This window comes from Planococcus citri, chromosome 4 (assembly GCF_950023065.1).
Source record: "Planococcus citri chromosome 4, ihPlaCitr1.1, whole genome shotgun sequence".
NCBI classification, from domain to species: Eukaryota; Metazoa; Arthropoda; class Insecta; order Hemiptera; family Pseudococcidae; genus Planococcus; species Planococcus citri.
The window spans coordinates 36928654-36954331 of NC_088680.1; the positions used below are offsets into that span (position 1 = coordinate 36928654).

Consider the following 25678-nt stretch of genomic DNA (forward strand, 5'->3'; position numbering starts at 1 on the left):
ACAATATGAAATATTTAAAATCGAAATAGAAGAATTCGAGTTTTTGATTTCAAGCGAACAGATGTGATATTCTCATTTTTAAAAATTGATTAGGAGAAAATAAAACGAAAAATTGTAGTGTAATGTTATATTTTTGGCGTCTACTTGTTTAAATAAAATCATAAGGTGTTTGAAATCATCAGAAAAGCGAACATTTTGTACAAAAATTTGGCTAAAAACTTGAATGTTAATTTTGACCCCTCCCCCCACCTTAAAAAATTCCATAAGTGCTTGAAAAATTACCTGCTGAAAGTCCTGCTAAAAGTCCTACTCAAGTCCTACTTTTTCATTTTGAAATTTTGTTGGACACCCTGATTAATGACTAAAGGACCTTTACAACCCATCAACTCTGATATAGTCGAAATTGTGCGAATTGAAGAGCGTGTCGCCCACAGTGATCATTAGATACGTCGGCAATTTTAAATTGCCCTACGAGGCGTCGTAATCAACTTTCGTAGCTGAAAACATATTCATGTTGTCAATTCCAATTTCCATGCCCTAAAAAAATTTATAGAAAATCACACGTAATTCACCTACTCTGTTCTTTGAAGTCAAACGCAACCGCATCTCCCTCTCTCAAAATAATCGATTTCAGTCTTTTTCGAGTCTATTCATTAACTTTTGTAAAAATTGGCATTCCTCAAGCGAACGGGAATTGGAATCCACTGCAAAAATGTACGATTTTGGAACCAAAGGACTATCTCGGACATTCTTACGAGTCAAAAATTAGCTAAAAACCAGAAAACAAATTTCTATGACTCATAATTTCTGGTTCTAAGATGTGGGTGACGTGTTCTCTAAATCTGACCCAAATATACTTATTCGACCAATCGGAATCGAAGGCTTGTAAAAGTCCTTTCGTTGAATACATACTATACACACTTTTGTGCGTTGATAGTGAATTAAATTGAATTAAAATATCTGTTTCAACTTCAGGACTCAATAATTGAATGTGATTTCTTGCTGCGTGAATACTGGAACAATTTGAAATACATATTTTTCAAACTAGTCCAGTCGATTGTGGATCTTTGGATGCTTATAATTGCGACGACGACGTAGACTTTGGTGAAAAGATGTCTAGCGACAGTTCTTCCAGCGACCGTGGACACGACGATAGTTTTTGGGAATATGAATATAGCAGACCTGAAGCAGCTGATCGTAAGTGTAATCATTTTTGTGCCATTCTATTCAAAACAATTTTTTCAGCAATGGTCTCGTAATTGATCATTTCGAATGAACTGTTGTAGGCAACCCGACTACTGCACCTAGATTGGAAAAAATGGCATCTGTTAGCGCAGCGATCGCTCTATGGAATCACGCCATTGTCACGAGACCAGATTTAATTGAATATGACTGGTATTCGCGATTGAATAGAGAACTAAGTAAATGGATAGATGTACTACATGTGCCCAAATCGTTGGCTGAATCTATCGAGCGTAATTTCTATACTCTGCGTTATAATATACAAAGCGGATGGATCCCATACATCTATCGAGCAGTATTTCTCAAGCGTGTCGAAGCATATCAGCTTTATCAGCACATCGATCACATCATTTGGCATCCCAATGGAACAATAAATTCCGCAGAAACGGCTCAGAATTTATTGAAATCTAACAAATTATCCATTTCGGATAAGTTTCGTTTTGCTAGTACGTATTGCCTGCGAGAAGAAATCGAAAAATTGTGGCCCATGGTGCAGTATGATGATGACCTCGTTGATGAATCCTGGTTCTCCGAGTATCCTTTAATCTATTATTGGAGATGTTACTGTATCGATAAGTTGAATATTATCCGAACACCGGAAAATATGTCCATCGACGAGTTCATGATTCAGCAACGTTTTGTTAATAACTGGCCAGCCATCGAGTACTTTTTTGACCGTTTGGATGTCGAACAACAAGTAACACAAGCCATTTGGTTGATCGATAATCACGGATTAGATTTTCAGAAATTCTTATTGGCGAAGCTTAACGAATCTCAACGGCTGCGTGTGATCATGAATAGAGGTGTCGAAATCATAGATAATTACACCTCTTACGGAAGTATAGATGATTACAAGAATGATTTAACAATTTCAACGTGGTATGAATTTCGTGATTACGTCACCGAACAGCAATTCCTTGATTTATTCGGGGTGCTGCTGAACAACCCTGCCGAAGAGTTCGTTTTGATTGAAATTTGGAAAACTTCTCGCGACGATTTAAAGCATTATCTATTGAGCTACGACAATGATGATTTCATTATCGGAATACTGCAATTGTGCGAATGGAGGCCTAAGCAGAGTCCGGATTTTTTTTCAACCGTATTAATGGACCATGTTAGTGTAGGGATTAGACGAGAAATAACGAAGAAGGTATTTTTCAACACGTGCTGCAAAAGATGTATTCTTAAAAATTCTTCAGAATTACTCGACCATTTGTTGAATTTATGCTTTACCGATGTAGAAGAATTAGCAAAATTCAAACTATCGCTCACCAAAAGCTGGTATTTCAGTCCGCATTGCAAATCATTGATAGTCAAACATAAAATTCAAGAGTTGGCGAACCTGTTGAATGTGGTCTTCACAAAAACAGATCCTTCATCGTTACAATTGGTGCGTAAATTGTTGGGCAAGCATTTAGGAAACCTCGATCAGAAATGCTTGACGGATTATTCGGCTGGAAATTTAAAGCAAGTGACTGATTTACTGGCTCCGCTAGCGTCCTCGTATCCGGAAATCATTACCGACTACAAAAGTAAACTGCTCAAGTCACGTGCTGGTTTCAAGGTTTGTTTGAATTTGTTCGATTCGACGAATGATGCATTGGTTGAAATTATAGCCGATGCTTTTCCAGTCAATTCGGCAGCCAAGTTTAAAAATAGGATTATTTTTTCGTGCGAAGGGATCGATAAGGTGCAGAGTATGATAGTCGATGGACACTCGAGTAATGCGGAAAAATGGGCTCGTTTGTTTCTCGAGTCTGACGCTGATAGGAGCATTTTGAGGACGTTATTGATCGATCGTCTGAAAGACGGAAAGCGTGATGTTCATACGAAGACGAGGAGAAAGTTTATGGAGTTCTTATTGTAATTATTTTCAATTACTGAAATTTGTTTTTGTTTGGTTGCTATAAGATTAAGTTTGCGTTATTCCGGTTCAATTTTTCGAAGTGTTTGCTTTGACTTTTCTGTTTCGTTTGGTTTTTTATGTTTCTTTTTTTTCTCAACTATTGCCTAATCCTCGACATTTTCAATTAAAAAAAAGTGAAAAATTTTGTGAATAGTTATGATTATGTTTTGTAGCCTAGCCGAAATGTTTCTTAGTTTGATTTTTTTCCCAGAATGTTCCATATTCAATAATTAAGTTGGAAAATTTTTTAAATTATTATATTTTGAATTTCAGTTGAAGTAACGTAAATCTTAAGCAATTTTTTCTGTGTAATATTCGATGACTAATCCTAACTAGAGAAAATCTATCGATAGGCGACACCTAATTTCTCTTTCGTAATAAAATTTAAAAAATTACCGTGAGCCGAAATTGAATTGTTGATTGTTATGAATTGTTATGAATTTTATATGCGATAGTCTGATTTGAATTTTAAACATCAGACGTCGATAGAATAAGTGGTTCTGTTTCTCTAATGTAAGGTTACATAGTATTAAAATTTGAGTTGATAACAAAAAAAAGATATGAACTGTTTATATTCTATTGTAAGTACGAGTATTTTATGTTGTTAAATTTCTTATAAGTAGTTTTGAGAATGAAATTACAGTAAGTTTTACGAATACATTTTAATATTTTTTTGTTCAAATTCAGAATAATTATTGTACACACTGGAATAGGTCGTTATAGTATTTTTTTTTTTTTTTTTTTTGAAATGTGATGAGATCTAACAGAAAATTATGGACAAACCAAAAGACCTCAACTGGACGTAGAAAAAATTTCTGAATTTTAGGGTAAGAATAAGAACTCAATGTTTAAAAAGTGAAGTGAAAGGGGAGAAGGGCCGTTGTTTATCGTCTCGTCATAGTACTTTTTGCTCAACTTCAGCAGGATTACATGAACTTGAATTTGAAAAACTAATTTTATACTGTTCGAAAACGTATTAGAATCTGATTCAGAAAGAATTTGACAGTTGAACTTCGCAACTGAAAGCTCGAAATTCCAAAATTGCGCTGTATGTGCGAACTGTGATTTAAAATTGTGTAAAATTACCACTGACGTGACTTTTAGTGCTGATTTGAAGTATACCATTTTCTAAATGTAGACTCTCGATGAAACAGGGCACCCCCTCCACCTAATTTGAGGACTGATTTGAAGAAAAATGCTGAAGTCATGCTATGCATCGAATAAAACGTTTGAATGGCTTTTTTTTTCAATCTGATCCCTTTTACGTACATCTGTATACTTGATGGTTCCTCCAATCGGATTATTATCTGAAAAAATTGATACCTATAATTACCTACTTTGAGTATGCATTTGAATGTTGTAGGATTTTAACCTAATTCAAAGGAGACATGTTCCTGAAAGGGAGAATGGCCCTCAAAGAGAAAGAACTTTCGAAAAAGTCGTGTATCTTTCGATCTGGTATCTTCCCAACTCGTTTTGAGAAAACTGATCCAGTTTCAAAAAGTGATATTAGAGAATGCGAACACTTTTGTCGATCTAGGCCATTACTATCAAAATCCAAGGCCATTTTAAGGATTCTACCGAGTGATTGAAAATTTACAAATCCTTTTTTGGGGTGAATTCGTGTTTTGAAAATTTTTTCTTCTCGAATATTTCGCGTTATAATTAAGCCAAAACATCGAAAGATATAATTTCTGAAACATGGGGAAATATTGCGAAATACGGTGGTGCCAATTTTTTTTGCCATTATTGTAAATTTCGAAAAACCAAAAAAAAATTTACAAAGTTTATGGCTTAATTTTTTTTGCTTTTTTGAAATTGCCAATAATGATCAATAAATTGGCACCATTTTATTTTGAATAATACATATAATTATAATATTCCTCCATTTCTGAAAATAATGCATGACGTTAATGAATTATAATTATGTATATGTAGATTACCATTTGTTTTGTTTTTCAAAAACAATTCTAATTTTTATAGAATAAATATCTTAGTAACAAATCTCGATTTTCACTTGTATTAAAATAAGTATCTGTTTTAAAACCAGGTGCTGCTCGATTACCTATCTATAACTTCTTTATTACGTGGAAATTCGAATAATTTCGTATTGTTTCATCATTCAACTCCGCTATGGAAATGGATTATAATGATCATGAATCTGGCTCAAGTTCTGACGGGAATACGCTTTTTCGTAAGTTTTTAATCACCGTACTGACATCCGAATTTCCTAGATTGATTTCAACAATCGACTGATGGAAGGATTTCGTTCAATTGTTTTAGCTAAATCGACCACTGTGCCCAGGTTAGAAGCAATGGCATCAGTTACCGTGGCAGTCGCGTTACTCAATGGATCCGTCGTCGAGTTGGAAAAAACCTTCGTAAATTACAACGAATGGTATTTTAGTACATCGTTAAGAATTAAAGGACTCGAATTTTTGAAAGCGTTGAATGTACCAAAACCGTTAGCTGAAGGTATCGCGAGCCGTTTCCACGCTGTAAGGTCAGAATTACCTTATCTATTTCGAACCGTATTCTTCAACCGAGAACAAAAGTCATGCATGTATCAATTCATCAGCTACATTGTTTGGCATCCTGACGGATCGATCGATGTGATTAAGACGATTCGGAATCTGTTGAAATCAGAGGAATGGTCTCCCATGGAGAAGTTCTGTTTAGCGTGTACGTTTTGCCTACGAGATGAGATAGAAAGAATGTGGCCTACTTTAGAAGTAAGAAATCAAGTGAATCAAATGACGTTTGACTCGAATACTTTAATCTACTACTGGAAATGTCATTGCACCCAAACATTGAACGAAATACCTGTGCCAGCATATCGATCTATCGACGACTTCATGATTGAGCTACCTGCCGTCAATAATTGGCCAGCAATCGAGTATTTTTTCGATCGTCTAAACGCTGAGCAACGAGTTGCTGTTGCTACTTGGTTGATTAGACAACATGGCGTACGTTTTCAGAAATTAATCCTAATCAAGCTGAGTCAAACCCAAGTTTTTACCGTGGTTACGGAAAACGCTTACGAAGTTATGAAGAATTTCGCATCATGTGATGATGTTGAACGTGCCTATACCGATACCATTTCAACGTGGTATGCTGTTCGTGATTTCATTCCTCCACAAGAATTCGCACCTCTTTTCAACCAACTTATAGGCAAGGAAACGGCAGGAGTAATATTGACCGAAATATGGAACACCGCTCGTAATGATTTCAAGCCTGATTTCTATAAGTACCCCGATCACCTCTTCATCGGATTATTATTAAGATGGTTCGAGAAACAGATCTACAAAAACCAAAACTGTCTTACTTTCCTATCGACGGTTTTATTAGATGCCGTTTCTATTGATGTGAAACAAGAAATCACAAAAACAATATTTTTTAAAGATTTTTGCCGACATTTTTTATGCGACAATTATTATTTTTTTTTACCAGACGTAGAATCGCTCGGAAAATTGATAGACTTATGCTCGCCGAACCCAGCCGAATCGAATAGATTCAAATCAGCTATAGCTAAACGTCCCTATTTTAGAAAAATTTGCAAACGAGCGATGAAAGATCACTTACTGGAATGGCTGTTGGAATTGTTGAATTTTGGTTATCCGAAAACCGATCCCAAATCGGATCAACGTATACGAAACATTTTACGGTCACTATTGAAGTATCTCGATGGAATTTGCTTGGGAGATTATTATGGTGGAGATTTAGATTTTTTAAATGAACTTCTGGCACCGCTCATAGCATCGTATCCAGATATTGTTGTAAAGTATAAAAGTAAGCTACTTTTATCGAATGGAGGCTTAGAAGCGTGCGCAATACATTTGAATCCGACGAAAGACGATTTGAATAAAATAATAGACGATGGTTTGCCCGTCCAATTGGCCGCTAAATTTAAAAGAAAACTTATTCTATCGCCCGAAGGTATCGTTAACGTGAAGAAATTAATAGTCGATGAACGCTTGAATAATGTGGATGAATTCATCGGACAGTTTCTTAAATCGAAAAGTGATATAGGAAAGTTGAAGGAGCAATTAGGCCTAGCCATCGAGTGATCGTCTCTTATTCGGAATTTTTTATCGTTTTTTGTTCATTTTTCAACTTGTAAAATTTATTTCGACGAATTTTTATATTAATTTAAGTTTGTATTGTATTTGTTGAACTTGAAATTGTTCTTGTCGTAATGTTTCAATTTACGAGTAGATTAGTTTCTTCCTTATTAGACTAGTTACTTATTATCGAGCCACGGGCCTCGTGAGCTGCAATTTTTTTTCGTGGGGAATTCTTCATAAAATTTTGCTGATGTATTCGAAATTTGTAAACTTGCGTTTTAAAAATGATTTTTAAAAAATTCACTTTTTTCAAACAAAATGAAGTGAATGTATTATTTTTTCGAAGCATTTTCTCGTTCATGATTGGGTGAGGTAAGCAGAGGAGAGTTGAAAACGAATGGGTGAACATTCACGTATACTATAAGCCAAAACAGAGTGAAGTAAAATATCAAAATGTCTGCAATTTCAATTTCTTGGATAAGAATACTCCCTTCTATTAAAACAACCGCTTCTGGTGATATAAAATGAAACAACGCTTCTAAAAAGAAGTTGAATGACACTTTACAGATGAAATCATGCTTTTTATCATTTTCTCTTTCATTTTTGCCATTGGGGTTCTCTATTATTTCTCATAAAAAATCGATCTTTCATTACGAAAGCATTGGGAGAAAATTAATTTTTTTATCACGAACGATTCATTTTTGAGAAAATTTGAATGCTCGACAAAAAAAATAAATAGGAACAAAATTGTAGGTACCTACTGTTAGAGCATAAAATTTGCCATCTCTAACTAATTCATTTTTCATGTATTTACTTACAAATTGGTTCTATTCCTGAAATTTTTATGAAAAAATTGAAAATTTCGTGTTCAGTATTTTGTTTTATAGATGAATTAAAACTGAGGTTGTGGCTGTTGAATGATTATTCCTCGAAAACAAAGGAAGAGGGTACTTTGCGCAATGTAAGCGTGTAATTTTCGACTGAGAAATAAAAAACTGCAACCGGTTGAATGAAGGATGTTGGGTGATTTTCTTAGGAAGAGATTTTCAAAAAAAAAAAGGTCGAGAATTTTATTTGAACTTTTATATTTTGATTCAACTCGGACATTTACTCAAGTTACATAATTGTTTTTTAAAAGTAAAATCATGAATTAAGTAGGTACCTAATATTTTTGTGTATGCTACGCACTGTAAGTATATACTTTATTGTGTGTGTTTTTTAAAAATGTAAGGTAGCCCTATTATTTTAGGTATTGAATTTTTCACAATCTTGACAGCGAAATAAAATTATAGTCTTCATTTCCGTACCTATTTGTATTTCATGCTGTCGAATTTCTATTGTGTTAACAAGAAATCATTGTTCTGAATTTGATTTCTATTTTTATTTTTTTGTTTGACTTATCAATTATTTAGGTAGGTAGGTACATTTACAAATACTTCTCCGCTTGATTGCTAAAGAATATACCTGTAGTACAAAAAATTGTAATAAATTAGACATGGAAAAAAAAAATTAAAACCTGTGAAAATTCTTTAAAATACACGTTTCCTAATGTAAGTACGTACGTAAAAAATATTTCAAGATGAATAAATGATGAAAATCGTTCGTTTTCAGTTCGATCTGGATCCAAAAATTAGTCAGAATTTTGAAGTCCGTCGTTTCTGAAAAACTCCCAAATAGACACGTATTGGGTATGGGCAGGTAGTGCGTTGCCTACCAGTGGAAAAATTGATATGCACAACTACGCAGATTTTATTCTAGTTTCACACTTTTCAATAAGATTTTTTTTTGTTTTTGTATTGAGAATTTTAAAAATAAGTAGAAATTAAACTGAAAACTTATTGTTCTAGCCTTCGGGCGGTTTTGAAATTATTGAGCGAAACTGAACTCTGGCTAAAGGTTGCAGGTTAGATGAAAATGGTAAATGATTGTGGAGAGTGAGACGTCGACTCTGATTAAAAATCGTTATCGTTATGATATGTCCCCTTCCCACCACTAATTGCATTCTAAGAAATGAATTATTATCTCTGTAGTTTGAACTGAAATATTTATTTCAATTAGGTTCCTGCAGTCCTGCTGGATCGAAAACGATTTTTTGTGACGTGACAACTGGAATTATTCGAAACATTGTTCAACCATATTCGAGTCAACTATGAGTGACAGCGATAGTGAGTCTACCCGAAGCCTTGATGAAGACGATTCGTTCAGCGATGAAAGTGACACGAGTGATCTTTGGACGACCGATGACGATGAGGACAGCAATGATGGCTCCGACTCGTGGACCGATATTGACGAAGATAGCAACGACGGCTCCGACTTTTACGATGAAGATAGCTATGATGATTCCGACTCATACTCTGATGATGACTACGACTCATATGCTGACGACAGCATGTATAGCGGTGACACTTACGACTACGATGGTGAAACAGACGAAGACCAGCTGTGCCCCGAAACTGCAAATGGTAACTACAAATACATAAAATTATTATCAAGACATTCTAATCTTATCGGAGAGAATTTTATTCTTTTCAACGACCTCTAATCAATCGATTCGGTGTATTTGTTTGTTGTAGGCAAACCGTTTATCGCGCCTACATTAGAGAAGATTGCATCAGTTAGCGTAGCCATCGCGTTATGGAATCGTGCCACCGTCGTTATACCAGGAATAATGACAAATCACGACAACTGGCGTTCGTCGTTGAAAGACGAAGTACCCAAATGGATAGATACATTACCTATACCCAAATTGCTAACTATAAATATCCAGAAACATTTCAAGGAAGTGAAATTCAACGTCGCCGACTGGATTTCTTACCATTACGATGAAGTATTTTTCGAAGGAAGAGTTGAATCTGAATTATATCAGCATCTTGATCATTTAGCTTGGTATCCCAATGGCTCTATTAATTTCATTGAAACGGCCCGAAATTTATTGAAATCTGAAAAATTGACCAATACGGAGAAGTTTTATTTAGCTTGTACGTTTTGCCTGCAAGAAGAAATAGAGATACTGTGGCCCATGATGAATGAGAACGACTATATTGATGAATTTCAATTCTGGGATCGTCCTTTAATCGGTTATTGGCAATTTTATTACAGCAATAAATTGGACAAAATACACGATCCGGAAAACGATCCGCCCATCGCCGAGTTCATGCTTAAGCAAACTAACGTTGAGAACTGGCCAGCAATCGACTATTTTTTCGATCGTTTAGACGATGAGCAAAAAGTTCCCGTTGCTATTTGGTTGATCAAAGAGCATGATATAAGTTTTCAAAAATGTTTACTAATGAAGTTGAACGAATCTCAACGTTTGCTCGTGCTTTTGGATAGAGTCGTCGATATCATCATTAACTACGCGAATTACCCCGGTAATGAGGAAAATGCCATCGCAGCGTGGTACGAAGTTCACAATTTGATTAGTCAACATCAGTTCTCAATCTTATTCAACCAGTTATTGAAAGTTTCAAATGACACAGTAGATTCGATTTTGACTGAAATTTGGAAGACTGCTCGTGATGATTTCAAAAGCCATATTTTTACCAACAACGGCGATAATTTCATCAAAAAAGTATTCAACTGGTGTTTATATCTAAATGTACCGGAAGAAGGTCCGAGTTTCGTATCATCGGTGTTGTCTCACCCTGCTTGTGAAGATTTCAAACGACATATCACGGAGAAGAAATATTTTAATACATTTTGCAAAACATGTATATCGGAAGATGATGTAGACTTCCTCGACAGACTGATTAACTTATGCCTTCCCGAAGCAGCAGAATCAACGACATTCAAGCTATCGCTCACCAAACAATCATATTTCACTGAGCACTGCGACTTGTTGATAGAAAATCTCGAAGTTGAAGACCTAGTAAAATTGTTGAACTTCGGTTATATGAAAACTGATCCCGTACTAGTGGAGCTTGTACGTCGAGTGTTGAAGCATTTCGATGAAGACTTTTTGAATTATTACTCGACCGGAAATTTAATAAAACTGAATGGTTTGCTAGCTCCTCTCATGTCATCGTATCCAGAAATCGTTTCTGACTATAAAAAGGAACTACTTTTATCACAGGATGGCGTACATGCATGCATGAGTCATTTTTGCTCGACGAGTAACGTGTTGGATGAAATTATCGCCGAAGTATTGCCTATCAAATCGTTTGTCGCAAAGTTTAAAAATAAGATTGTTTTTTCACCCAAAGGTATCGATAAACTGGAGGGTTTGATAGCCAATGGGCACATGAAGGAGGCTAAAAAATGGATAGGCTGGTTTCTTGATGCAAACGGAAGCAGAAAGAAGTTGAAGGAGCGATTATTCAATCGCCTAAAAGTAGAGATTGCTCGGTTTTTGTGTGATGTGAATCGCAATTCTCAAAATAGCGATTATTTCGTTCCTAAACTGGAATACTTTGCGGAGATATTTCGATTCTTGAGTAGTGATAATGAACTTTCTGAAAGTTGCGACTCTATCTTTCTCATGTTCGAATCGTTTGGATACGGTTTTTTATTCATGAAAGTTGCAATTTTTTTAGTGATTTTCTTCGTATTTGTTAATTTTTATTTTGATTTAATTTAAGATGTTGATAATGTTGATGTAATTTTTCATCTTTTATTTTGATTTAATTTAATGGATGAAACATAACGAATGTGCTCGTCTGCTCGTAATGCAATGAAATAAAAAGAATGAAAAAAATCTTTGCAGATTTTTAATGGCTTATTTTGAATTTTGAAAACCTCAAAAAAATAATAAGTTTGTATAAAATATAGATTATCCATATTTTATTGCATACAATACGTACCTACTTAGGTATTTTCATTTCACAAGTAGATACCGATTAGTAAGCCTGGGATCAATAATTTTTTTTTAGGTTTTTAAGTTTTTTTAAAAAATCACTAGAGGGGTTCCGGTTTTATATACTCAAACAGTCAAACCTACCTGTTCGGATATGCTCGGAAGGGTTCGTTGAGTTCTGATTGTGTGTCGATTATCTGGCTTCGTAGTTCGTGCATCTTCCCGCCTCCCGGACTCCCGGAGCAGTCTTATCAGTGACTGAACGCAAAACGACAGTTTTTTTTGATCCGGACATACACAGACTACACAGATTTGCCTTATGTAAGGTAACGTAATTGCGATTGTTATTTAAATTGAAATTTGAAAGGTATAATGTGTATTGTGTTTTGATACCAGATACCCCATCTGTTTGTTTGAATTGTGGCTTTTTGTTACTTGAGAACTGAAGTAGGTACTTCGATCGTTCTATCGTTTGGAGTCAAATATGGTTACTTTATGGAATAATGAATTTAATCTACGACGATATAGCGAATATAAGTATGTTCACCCGACCAATAAAGCTAATAGTAAGCAGAATACCTGTTCCCAATATGTAATTAATTAATCTATTTCAAAAACTAATGATTAATCGATTGATTCGAATTGATTATGTTGTGTAGTTGTACCAATCAATATACCCAGATTGAAAGATGTTAAGGCATTTTCGCCTTATTTTCCTATCTTTTGTAAATACCTACATTATGTAATGTTTGATGTTTTTCTTCTATTATCAGTGCAACGATGCACTCGTAGTAATCTCGTTCTAACGCTCGTAACGAGATGATTTTGTACATTTTTATCTACCATTATGTATGATTTTTGCCCTGTGTAATTTATACGTTCGTGAAAATAAAATGAAATGGTTGCTTTTTATAAAAGTGTGTTCGTTTTTATATTGATGGTTATAAAACCATTAACATGGTCCTTCGGTCGGGCCGGATTTTGATCCGGTAATATGAACTTTAATTTTTCAATTTTCGAATAATAGTGCATTATTCAAATCCAACTATGGATAACTTAACGGAAGAACAAAAGAGAAAGCGTCGTCCATTATCTCGCGATGTGAAGAAATTATTAATCGAAGCTGACGATTTAGTCAACAAGTCAACGCTCAATTTAGAGCAAATCAATCTACTTGAAACTATTGCCGCCGATTTACGAATTCGGCTTGAAATGCTCAACGATTACGATGATGAAATTACCCTCGCCTTAACCGATGATACAAAATCCGTCGCTTTGGAAACTGCTCTCGAAACGGAGAAAAAACTTTACGCTCCTAAACTTCGCTCAATGGAAGCGAAATGTAAAGCTCAACGTTCTAAATTAGCGGGTGATATTAGTCGTAATTCTATACCAGGATCGCCTAACGAATCGATGCACGCTCCTGCTTGTACTCCAAAGCTCGCCAAAATTTCTCCACCTACGTTCGATGGTAATATTTTGAACTTCCAGAATTATCGTGGATTATTCGAGAATTTAGTTCATAACCAAAGTGATTTGAGTAACGTGCAAAAACTGTATTATTTGAAACAATCTTGTATTGGTGATGCCAAAGATTTGTTACGCGATTTCGAGCTTGAAGATGAGTTATACGTCGAAGCTTGGAATTATATGCTGAGTAAATTCGATAATCGAAGATTGGTAATTCGTATACTGTTTAAAAAGCTCATCGGTGTGGAACCAATTAAAACTGCTAGCCAAATTCGCCAATTAACTGATGAAATCGATATCGTTATGCGAGGATTAAAGGCCAATAAATTAGAATGCGATGGTGCCTTTTCTCGTTTTGTTTGTTTTTTGGTATCAACCAAGTTGGATAATCGGACAGCCGTTGATTGGGAGAATTCGATTTCATCTAATAAAGAGTTTCCTACCTACAAAGAAATCGAAAAATTCCTGCGCAATCGTGCCTTTGTCGCGGATGAGCGACAGGTTGAATCTCAACAGTCTAAATCCAAAGGTGATAAAACGAAGTCGGAACGCAAAACTACCGCCACTGCTACCCTGTCTAAAAAACCTGTTCCGCCGAGCGTTCGTTGTGTCGTATGCAATAATAATCATTTCCTGAATGATTGTTCAACGTTCCTATCAAAAACGCCTCAAGAAAGGCACAAAATTGTGAAATCATCGGAGCTTTGTCGTCTATGTTTCAATCCGCACCATCATGTCACCAATTGTAAACGTTCGAAGTGTAAAACCTGCGGAGCTTCTCACCACTCCTTACTACACTTCAACACAACGTCGTCGAATGAAGATAATGCAAAGTCTAACGATACTGAAACTAAACCTGAGCCCAAATCAACACTCACCGCTCACACTGGTGATACCAAACCAACGTCGCCAATATCTTCAAATAAAACTGTTTTCCTGTCTACGGCAGTGGTAAATGTGAAATCAGCTGATGGTAAAGTAATTCCTGCTCGTATCTTATTGGACCAAGGGTCCGAAACTTGTTTAATTACTCGTGATATTTGTAATCGCGCTAAATTACCTGTTCTTAAAAACGATAATCCAATCACGTTGATAGGTATCAATGATACTACTAAAACGCTTCAGCATAAAACTAAATTCGTATTGGAATCACGATTTTCTAAATTTCAAATGAGCATCGAGGCTGATATCGTTAAAAAAATTCCTTATAGTATTTCTCGCCAAAATGTAGGGAAAATTCTTGGTAAATTTTCTAAACTCAAATTTGCTGAATCTAATGAATTGCCTTACTCGTCGGTTGATATCATTCTAGGAGCTGAGTATGTTGAATTTGTTCTTGGAGACCAAAGACACTTTTATGAGGGTATTTGTTTAAGAGATACTCATTTTGGTTTTATTATCTCTGGTTCTCAAAAGTCTTCTTTTCTTTCAACAGCTTATTGTGGCCTAACTAATGTTGACATTGAACAACAATTGAAACGATTTTGTCAAATTGAAGATATTTTTGAATCGAATCCTAAGGAGGCTGAAAAACCTGCCGAACATGTCGAAATCGAGAAACATTTTGAATCAACCTATCAACGTGACTCTACTGGTAGGTTTGTATTACGTTTACCTGTAAAACCTTCTATTAACGTTCTGAATGGCTCTTTCAATAAGGCTAAAGTTATGTTATTGAAAAATGAGAAAAAATCAAGTGCAGTTCGCGAAGCTTATTGTAAGTTTATGAACGAGTATGAAAATTTGAATCATATGAAAAAAATCGAATCTTTTGATGTAAACTCTTATTATATTCCCCACCATATGGTTGTTAAAAATACTCCTACTGATACAAAATATAGAGTAGTATTTAATGCATCTTGTAACGATAAGTCCGGTACCTCACTCAATGATCATTTATTATCTGGTCCAACGCTCCAACCAGAGCTTTTTGATAACGTAATTTCTTTTCGCCAATTTATTATCGCTTATTGTGCAGATATTAAACATATGTACCGGCAAATTTTAATTCATGCTGATGATCGAAAATTTCAACGTATTTTATGGCGATATGGTTTATCTGATCCTATTTCTTTATTCGAATTGATGACTTTAACTTACGGTACTGGACCTGCCGCTTATATGGCTACAAAATGCCTTCAAGTAATTGCTAGAGATATTGAACACGAATTTCCTATTATTGCTAAAATTATTCGCAAAGGTTTTTACATGGATAATTTAATGACTGGTGCCAAAAATGTTGAAGCTGCTCGCGAAATTTTGAATTCAATTCATTCTACTTTAGAATCATATGGCTTTCCCTTATGTAAATACCAGTCAAATTCGGCTGAATTATTGGAAAATATTGATAGTTCTCTGATAGAACCCTTGAACTCACGTGTATTGGGTAACGACCCTTCTATTTACGTACTTGGCTTGGTATGGAGCCCTCAATCTGATACATTGAATGTAATGATTAATTTAACGCCGTTGCCTGATAGTATTACGAAACGTGTTATGTTATCTGATATTTCTCGTATATTTGATATTTTAGGAATTTTAACACCTTTGACCATTAGAGCTAAATTATTGATGCAAGCTTTATGGAAACAGCCTATTGGCTGGGATGACGTCGTACCTAGTGATATTATTCAAGAGTATTTGTCTTATCGCAACGACTTAAGTATTTTATCAAAATTCTCGATACCTCGACCATATTCGTTATTTGAGGATGTAAAAATCTACCATCTGATTGGTTTTTGTGACGCATCTACTAAAGCTTATTGTGCTGTAATTTATCTACGCAGTATTAGCGTTAATGGCAACATAACTGTAACATTTGTATGTGCTAAATCTCGTGTGGCACCTGTTAAGCCACCTAATATTCATCGTTTAGAATTACTCGCGGCAGTGATATTATCCCAATTAATTTCTAGAGTATGTAGTAATCTTAAAATTGATGTAGAAAATGTGTATAATTTTTCCGATTCAAAAACGGTACTTAATTGGATTAATCATCCTGTCGAAAAACTGAAACAATTCGTTTCAAATAGAGTAGCGAAAATACTACTCAATACATTGAAAGAAAATTGGTTTTATGTAGATACCAAATCCAACCCTGCGGATTTGGCCACCAGGGGTATTTCTGCTCAAAATTTAATTGAAAATTCGTTATGGACTAGTGGTCCTGCTTGGATTAATGATGATTTTGAAGAGTATATCTCACTCGATTCACGCTCTTTTAAATATGCTTCTGAGGAAGTTCTTGAAACTTGTAAAGTAAAGTGTAGTTTTAACGTTACTAGAATGGAGTTAGTTTCTTCATTTTTGAATTATTACTCATCCTTTGTCAAATGTATCAACGTTTTATCTTATATTTTTCGTTTTATTTTAAATATTAAAAATCGTATCCAGAGAAAAAATTATACTAACGTAAATGATGATAGTACTGATTCTGAGAAAGGTAACGTAATTGACGAATCTGAGATCACAATTGAAAACGATAAATTATTATCTGTGACTGAACGTAACGTAACTTTTAAGAAAATTTTGCATGAAGCTCAGATGGAACATTTTTCTAAAGAATACAATGTTTTGTTGTATAATAAATTGAATCAAAAATCTATCGAATTGAAAGAAAAACCCCTCAAGTTTATATCGAAGAAAAGTAGTTTGTATTCACTCAATGTCATTCTTGATGAGGATAATTTGATCCGAGTAGGTGGTCGTTTGTCTACTTCAAATTTTTCCTACGAATTTAAACATCCTATTGTCCTATCAAGATACTCTCGTTTTCTAGAACTTTTTGTCGTTCATATTCATGAAAAATATTTTCATGCTTCGAAATCTTTTGTGGTTAATTTTATTCGAAGTAGGTATTGGATCATTGGCGGTCTTACTTACTTGGTGAAAAAGGCTATTATTAGCTGTGTCCGATGCGTCGAAATTGGCTCTAGTGTAGTTCAACAATTCATGGCAGATTTGCCTAAGGAACGAGTTTCTATTTCTCGCCCATTTTCTACCACAGGTGTAGATTTGTCAGGATTTTTCCAAGTAAAATGTGTAAATCACAGATCCGTTAAACACTACAAAGTTTATATCGCCTTTTTTGTATGCTTCACAACTCGTGCTGTGCATCTAGAACTCGTGGATAATTTATCAACCGAAGCGTTTGTGGCTGCTTTTGAACGTTTTATCGCTCGTCGTGGGTTGCCTAGCACAATGTATTCTGATAACGCCACCAATTTTGTCGGATTTCGTAACGTCATTCAACATGACAAACTTATGGATTGGAAATTCATAGCACCTCGCACCCCACACCAAGGTGGACTGTGGGAGGCTGCCGTCAAGTCAGGAAAAGCCTATCTTCTAAAGGCTATCGGCTCTCAAGTATTGTCTTACAGTGAACTGAACACTGTCGTGATTAAAGTTGAGAGCATTCTTAATTCTCGCCCAATCTCCTATCTAGCCAATAACAACGATATTGAGCCCTTAACACCAGCTCATTTTTTAATTGGCAGTTGTCCATTTGACACCCCTTCATCTGACGATCTATTGGTGAAGTGTGGTATTCGTTATCGTTTGTGGAGGTCAATTATTGACTCGTTTTGGACCTCTTGGCGTCGATCATATTTAACCTATCTTCAAGCACGTACTAAGTGGAAGAAAAAATTACCAAATATGAAGGTAGGAGATGTCGTTATAATCAAATCGCCCAACGAAGCGGTGCTTAGTTGGCCTTTAGGTCGAATTATTGAAACGTTCCCAGATTCTTCGAACATTGTTCGTAATGTGATGGTCAGATCCAAGGATGGAGTTTTTCGAAGATCAGTTCAACAGCTAGTTCTGTTGCCTGTAAACTCTGACCAGATTTAATACCTATTTTGTCTGTTTACTCGAAGTTGTCTTTTAGGGTTGATTCTTTTCCCCTTCCTCGTTTAAGGACCTTTCTCCTGTATCCTTTCAAAAGGTCTTGTACGTATTTTGTTTGAAATTTTCGTTATAAATTGTGCTAAGTTTGTACAATTAACTATTGTTTGAGATCTTATGATCATCTTTTATGTAAATATGTTTTTTTTTTGTATTTATAATTGATACTTTATTTTGTTTTTTTTTGTATTTCTTTGTCCCTTTTGGGCCAAAGGGGGGGAGTTTGTTAAGGCATTTTCGCCTTATTTTCCTATCTTTTGTAAATACCTACATTATGTAATGTTTGATGTTTTTCTTCTATTATCAGTGCAACGATGCACTCGTAGTAATCTCGTTCTAACGCTCGTAACGAGATGATTTTGTACATTTTTATCTACCATTATGTATGATTTTTGCCCTGTGTAATTTATACGTTCGTGAAAATAAAATGAAATGGTTGCTTTTTATAAAAGTGTGTTCGTTTTTATATTGATGGTTATAAAACCATTAACAAAAGAAATGGCTTCAGTTGCCATAGCTATTGCGTTATGGAATCGTGCCACCGTCGTTGTACCAGGAATAATGACAAATCACGACAAATGGTGTTCGTCGTTGAAAGACGAAGCACCCAAATGGATAGATGCATTACCTATACCCAAATTGCTAACTATAGGGATCCAGAAACATTTCAACGAAGTAAAATTCAACGTTGCCCACTGGATTTCGTACCACTGGGTAGCAGTATTTCTTGAAAAAACAACGAAATCGAATTTATATCAGCATCTCGATCATTTAGTTTGGTATCCCAGTGGCTCGATTAATTTCGTTGAAACGGCTCGAAATTTATTGAAATCTGACGAATTGACCGATTTGGAAAAGTATCGTTTGGCTTGTACGTTTTGCTTGCGAGAAGACGTTGAAAAAATGTGGGACATTTTGAAGCAGAACCGACAGTTGAATAAGATCAAGCATACCTATTTTACAATTTGCTGGAGGACGTATTGCCAATGTGAGGATTTTCAAAAGACTGTGTTTTTAAGAGTGAGAGAACAGTTCGCAGATATTGGAATTTCTGTCGTTGATAACTGGCCAGCGATTGAGTATTTTTTCGATCTTTTGAATGCAGAGGTGAAAGTTGAAAGAGCTATTCGTTTGATCAGCGAATTTGGTGTCCGTTTTCAAAAATCTTTATTGATGAAGCTGAACGAATCTCAACGTTCTCAAGTCCTTATGAATAAAGTTGTTGATATCATTGTTAATTATACGAAATACGACGACTTTGAAGAAGATGCCATAGCAACGTGGCACAATGTTCGCGATGTCATCACTCAAGATCAGTTTTCAGCCTTAATTACCAAATTACTCTACTACAATGCTGAAGACTTCATATTGACAGAAATTTGGAGTACTGCTCGCGATGAATTCAAGCGCCATATTTTAGATAAAAACGCTGGTAATTTCATCAGGAAAGCAATAGAATGGTTGGTCCGTACAGAAGAACCTAGTCTCGATTTCGTATCATCTTTATTACTGGATCACGCTTGTGTAAATATCAAACGAGAAATTACGAAGGAACAATTTTTCAGCGAATGCTGCATGCAATTTATACGTCACAAAAATCCTGCGATTGAATTACTTGACCATCTGATAAACTTATGCCTTCCTGAACCAGCCGAATCAACTGCGTTCAAGCTGTATCTTACCGAAGAATCATTTTTCAATATACGCTGCGAAACTTTGATGGTCGATCAGCAAACTCAAACTGTGATCAAATTGTTAGACTTTGGTTATTCAAAAACTGATCCTACACCAACGCAACTTGTACGTCGACTATTGAAGCATCTCGATCCGCAGTGTTTGATTTATTATTCGACCGGAGACTTGAACTTCTTGAATGATTTGCTAGCTCCGTTCATGTCATCGTATCCAGAAATCGTTGCTGATTATAAAAAGGAACTACTCTTGTCACAGGATGGTGTACATGCGTGCATGAATCATTTCTGTTCGACGAGTAACGTGTTGGATGGAATTATGGCTGATGTATTGCCTATCAAATCGCTTGTCGCCAAGTTTAAAAATAAGATTGTTTTTTCACCCAAAGGTATCGATAAACTGGACGGTTTGATAGCCAATGGGCACATGAAGGAGGCTAAAAAATGGATAGGCTGGTTTCTTGATGCAAACGGAAGCAGAAAGAAGTTGAAGGAGCGATTATTCAATCGCCTAAAAGTAGAGATTGCTCGGTTCTTGTGTGATGTAAATCGCAATTCTCAAAATAGCGATTATTTCGTTCCTAAACTGGAATACTTTGAGGAGATATTTCGATTCTTGAGTTATGATAATGAACATTATGAAAGTTGCGACTCTATATTTCTCATATTCGAATCGTTTGAGTACGGTTTTTTATTCATGAAGGCTGCAGCAATTTTTTTTGTGATTTTCTTCGTGTTGGTCAGTTTTTGTTTTGAGTTAATTTAAGATGTTGACATAGTGTGGTTGCCCTCCATCGCCTGTAAGGGATGCGTAAAATAATAACTATCTACATATTTCACCTCTTACTGAAAGTATTGGTAACCTAGCCCTATATAAAAGAACACAGCACTGTGTACCTCGTATACTCGTGAGCCCAGCTACTTGCATATACGTTTTTATGAGTATTCCTTTTATGAATGAAGATATTCTCGCATGTAGTTTAAGGCTCGGAGTTTTACGCCTTTACATATATCCAAATTAAGCCATAGGAAGGTAGTGTACCAATTCCCCATAAGATAGGTATATGTAAGTTAATGTAGAAGGTACACTACTGTGTAATAATATTTTCATAGCCTGAGTTAGGAAAATAGGTCACTATCATTTTTATGACCATACGTATACTCAGCAATTGCGCCAAGAGTATACGTTGAGGGAGGAGCCTGGCGATCTTAGGTACCTAAGATATACCTACGATCGAGCTGGATCTTCACTTGGTCTCGTAAGCTTCGAAGGTGCGGTTCCTCGTCAAATAAGTATTTGTAAAACACCATGGACTTCCCATGTGGTTCCTTTTTAATCAAAAACGCTCGCGTGTGATTAAATACCCTTTCCTTTTAGTTTTAAGTTAATTGAATCCGTTGATTCTTAAGAATAAACAGTTTGATAATTTCCTCATGCACCCGGGTATGAGGAGGTTAGGCAAAATACTACGCGAACCTCTTTTGAGCTAAGGTTCCACCCATGATTAATAATCGACATTATTAATTCATGTCAGTACGTGGTGGACAAATCTGTACAGTCTGAGTAAGTACTATACCTTAGATAGTTAATCAGTGTTATCGATTAATTAGGAGACTAGATAGGTACCATTGTTGGGGTTATTGTACCTATCAAGTAATGCACCATATTCTAGCAATTATAGGTGTCATATTAGTCTTAAGTTATTTTCAAATATATGTACCTGATCTGCCCTATAAGTAACTCACACGTATTTACTTATAGTTATATGTATGCTGCATGGTTAGCTAGTCGTAAATTATTCATAATTTACTTTTAACTCCTTTTATGTCGATTGTTAGGCTAAATCTGTTTCTTTAATGTATATAAGTTGCCTACGTTTTACACAAACGACATAATAAAGTTTTAACTTGTGGTTCAATGTTATTATTTCCATATTATTTTCAAATAGGTACCTACAATACCTAAGTTATATTACCACAAGTACACTAATGTGAATAGGAGACGTCGGAATGGCTGTCTAAATAGTCCCTACTGAGTTATCCTGGCAATATTTCTAACAAGTAGGATATTTCTAACCAATGGTATAATTCTCCCCATCTAAGCAGGGTAGTATGACCATTATCTCCCTATATTCAGTCAGTCCGGAGTACCCTATATCAATGTTGATGTAATTTTCCATATTTTTATTCTGATTTTATGGGTAAAGATAAGAACTGTACTCGTAGTTCAATGAAATAAAAAAAAATGAAAAAAAACCTTTGCAGATTTTTTTATGGCTTATTTTAAATTTTGAAAAACTCAAAAAAGTAATAAGTTTGTATAAAATTGTGATACAACGTGAAATTACATATTATTTTTATGAATTTTTTTCGTTCTTATTCAAATAGATTTCTTTGTTCTTTAGAATGAAAGAACCTTATTCAGCAGATAATCGCTTAATTTGCCTTTTTTTTTTTTGACAATTTTAGAATAATGCATGATCACTGATCAGCCAAGTGATTGTCTCACCTACCTACCTACGAATTTTTAAACTAGATATATTTTTATAAAACTTGAAACCCTATGGAATGAACTTCAAATGCTCTAGGTACCTAGTAAAAAATAAAAAGAATAATAACAGTTCAAACGTTATTTCTCTATTTAGGTAGGTATTATCTATTGCGATCGTTATCTAAATTGAAACATGTATCTTGATTCCAGATAGTTATCTGCTCGTTTGAATGCGGCTTTTTGTGACGTGAGAAGTGGAATACTTCGATCGTTCTATCGTTTGGAGTCAAATATGGATACTAGAGCGGTTGAATTTAATCTACGACTAATTGACGAATATAAATATGTTTACCCGACCAATAAAGCTAATGGTAAGTAGAATTTTACCTGTTACTAATCTGTAACTAATTAATCTATTTCAAAAACTGATGATTAATCGATTGATTCGAATTGATTGTTGTGTGCAGTTGTACCAATCAATGTGCCCAGATTGAAAAAAATGGCTTCAGTCGAGATAGCTATCACGTTATGGAATCGTGCCACCGTCGTTATACCGGGAATGATCACCAATCACGACAAATGGTGTTCGTCGTTGAAAGAAGAAGTACCCAAATGGATAGATGCATTACCTATACCCAAATCGCTAACTATAGGTATCCAGAAACATTTCAACGAAGTGAAATTCAACGTCGCTCACTGGATTTCTTACCACTGGGTAGCAGTATGTCTTGAACGAAGAACAAAACGAATTTTATATCAGCATCTCGATCATTTAGTTTGGTATCCCAATGACTCGGTGAATTTCGCTGAAACGGCTCGAAATTTATTGAAATCTGACAAATTGGCCGATTTGGAAAAGTATCGTTTGGCTTGTACGTTTTGCTTGCGAGAAGACGTTGAAAAAATGTGGGACATTTTGAAGCAGAACTGCCAGTTGGATAAGATCAGGCAAACCTTTTTTACAATCTGTTGGAAGACGTATTGCCAATGTGAGGATTTTCAAAAGACTGTGGTTTTAAGAGTGGGCGGACATTTCGCAGATATTGCAATTGCTGTCGTTGATAACTGGCCAGCGATTGAGTATTTTTTCGATCGTTTGAATACCGAGTGGAAAGTTGAAAAAGCTATTGCTTTAATCGGCGAACATGGTGTACGTTTTCAAAAATCTTTATTGATGAAGCTGGACGAATCTCAACGTTCTCAAGTGCTTACGAATAAAGTTGTTAATATCATTGTTAATTATGCGAAACACGACGATTTTGAAGAAGATGCCATTGCAACGTGGTACGATTTTCGCGATGTTATTACTCAAGATCAGTTTTCAGCCTTAATTGCCGAATTACTCGATTACGAAACTGAAGACTTCATATTGACAGAAATTTGGAGTACTGCTCGCGATGAATTTAAGCGTCATATTTTAGATAACAACGCTGGTAATTTCATCAGAAAAGCAATAGAATGGTTGGTCCGCACAGAAGAACCTAGTCTCACTTTCGTGTCATCTGTATTGCTGGATCACGCTTGTGTAGATATCAAACGAGAAATTACGAAGGATCAATTTTTCAGCTTATGCTGCATGCGATTTATACGTCAGAAAAATCCTGCGGTTGAATTACTCGACCATCTGATAAACTTATGCCTTCCCGAACCAGTCGAATCAACTGCGTTCAAGCTGTCTCTCACCAAAGAATCATATTTAATTGAACGCTGCAAAACGTTGATGATCGATCAGCAAACTCAAACTGTGATCAAATTGTTAGATTTTGGTTATTCAAAAACTGATCCTACACCAACGCAACTTGTACGTCGACTATTGAAGCATCTCGATCCGCAGTGTTTGATTTATTATTCGACCGGAGATTTAAACTTCTTGAATGATTTGCTAGCTCCGTTCACGTCATCGTATCCAGAAATCGTTGCTGATTATAAAAAGGAACTACTCTTGTCACAGAATGGTGTACAATCATGCATGAATCATTTCGGTTCGACGAATAATATGTTGGATGAAATTATAGCCGATGGCTTGCCAGCCAAATCGATTGCCAAGTTGAAAAATAAGATTATTTTTTCGCCCGAAGGTATCGATAAATTGAAGAATTTGATAGCCGGCGGACTCGTGTCAGATGCGAAAAAATGGATAGGCTGGTTTCTTGAAGCGAACGGCAGTAGGAAAAAGTTGAAGGCGCGATTGTTCAATTGCCTAAAACCAGACATGAATCAGTTCTTGCGTGATTTGAATTGCAATTCTCGGAATGCCGATGATTTTTTTTGTAAATCCGAATTTTATGCGGAGATCTTTCGATTTTTAGGTGATGAGAATCACGATTCTCGAAAATGTAATTCACTCTTTCCTTTACGCAAATCTTTCGTTTACGGTTTCATAAGAACCACAATTCTGTTTGTGATTTTCCACGCGTTTTTGAATTTTTTTTTAAATCACCGTTTATGAAAACTGTTATGTAATTCGCTGTGCAATTCGATTATTGTGATTGAGTTATTTTTTAAACGCCAGAAGTGTATCAATACTTTTACCAAGAATTAACAGTTTTCTTGTATTTTTAAAAACATATTTTATCATATTTTGTTTTTTTATTTGCTTACTATAATATTATCATAAACTTTCTTATGTTTTAAAAATTGAATTACAGTTTAAGTTCACATACCTGTGTGTTTTACGAGTACCTAATTGTTTGTTAAGATTCAGAATGATTCCGGTATTATAGAAGGGTAGGGATCGAACACTGAACAGGTAAATCAGCCTATATACTCGTACATATGTACATTAATTTTTTCAAATTTTTTTCCTCTTATCGTTTCGAAAATCTTGTTGGAAAGTTCAGTTTGGTCGTTCTAAGAAACTAGGTGTAGGTGGTGGGTTGTGTTCCCAAACATTGATGAAAACTACGAAAATTCCTCTTATGTACGAATTTTTGTTCGATTGATTTAAATAAATAGGTATTTTATTTTAGGGCATGAAAAACTTGGAATAAATTGGGGAACAGTGCTTGCCTAACTAGTAAATACTCGCAAATTTTTGCATAATTTTTTGAGGCGCCGTTTTCAAAGCAGAAGAATTAGTAACGACGATCGCGATGGCAACGTAATTTTCAAAAG

General features: G+C 35.3%; 3 protein-coding genes across 7 annotated transcripts in view; all 3 read left to right on the forward strand.

Moving 5' to 3' along the window:
* LOC135844396 (uncharacterized) overlaps window positions 1–25678 on the forward strand; it is a 141956-nt gene that overhangs the window by 106367 nt on the left and 9911 nt on the right. Inside the window, exons 2-3 of one of the 4 annotated variants that reach the window (XM_065362574.1) lie at window positions 22775–22935; window positions 23032–25233. The exons of 2 other annotated variants lie outside the window; for them this stretch is intronic. In XM_065362574.1, coding sequence (XP_065218646.1) covers window positions 22857–22935; window positions 23032–25013 — 2061 coding nt within the window. In that variant the 5' untranslated portion in view covers window positions 22775–22856 and the 3' untranslated portion in view covers window positions 25014–25233. Of the gene's footprint in view, window positions 1–5198; window positions 5343–5431; window positions 7880–22774; window positions 22936–23031; window positions 25234–25678 lie in introns of those variants that run through there. One more of the 4 variants, XM_065362592.1, reaches the window with a different exon arrangement.
* Window positions 927–3795, forward strand: LOC135845533 (uncharacterized). Its single transcript, XM_065364143.1, has 2 exons — window positions 927–1197; window positions 1287–3795. The coding sequence occupies exons 1-2, from the start codon at window positions 1113–1115 to the stop codon at window positions 3107–3109; spliced, it is 1908 nt and encodes a 635-aa protein (XP_065220215.1). The 5' UTR covers window positions 927–1112; the 3' UTR covers window positions 3110–3795.
* LOC135844395 (uncharacterized) lies at window positions 11825–18333 on the forward strand. 2 transcript variants are annotated; one of them, XM_065362573.1, is made up of 3 exons: window positions 11825–12330; window positions 12401–12570; window positions 12664–18333. In XM_065362573.1, exon 3 carries the CDS (start codon window positions 13052–13054, stop codon window positions 18326–18328), a length of 5277 nt encoding a protein of 1758 aa, XP_065218645.1. In that variant the 5' UTR covers window positions 11825–12330; window positions 12401–12570; window positions 12664–13051; the 3' UTR covers window positions 18329–18333. The 2 variants fall into 2 exon arrangements, with proteins under 2 accessions (XP_065218645.1, XP_065218644.1); XM_065362572.1 differs by having other exon boundaries at window positions 11825–12325.

What these genes read in the sequence shown, in the direction of transcription:
- LOC135845533 (XM_065364143.1), top strand. Translation starts at nt 1,113, where the DNA reads ATGTCTAGCGACAGTTCTTCCAGCGACCGTGGACACGACGATAGTTTT. An exon ending in CAGACCTGAAGCAGCTGATC is followed by an intron (nt 1,198 to 1,286) that starts GTAAGTGTAATC and finishes GAACTGTTGTAG; the next exon opens with GCAACCCGACTACTGCACCT.
- LOC135844395 (XM_065362573.1), top strand. Translation starts at nt 13,052, where the DNA reads ATGGATAACTTAACGGAAGAACAAAAGAGAAAGCGTCGTCCATTATCT.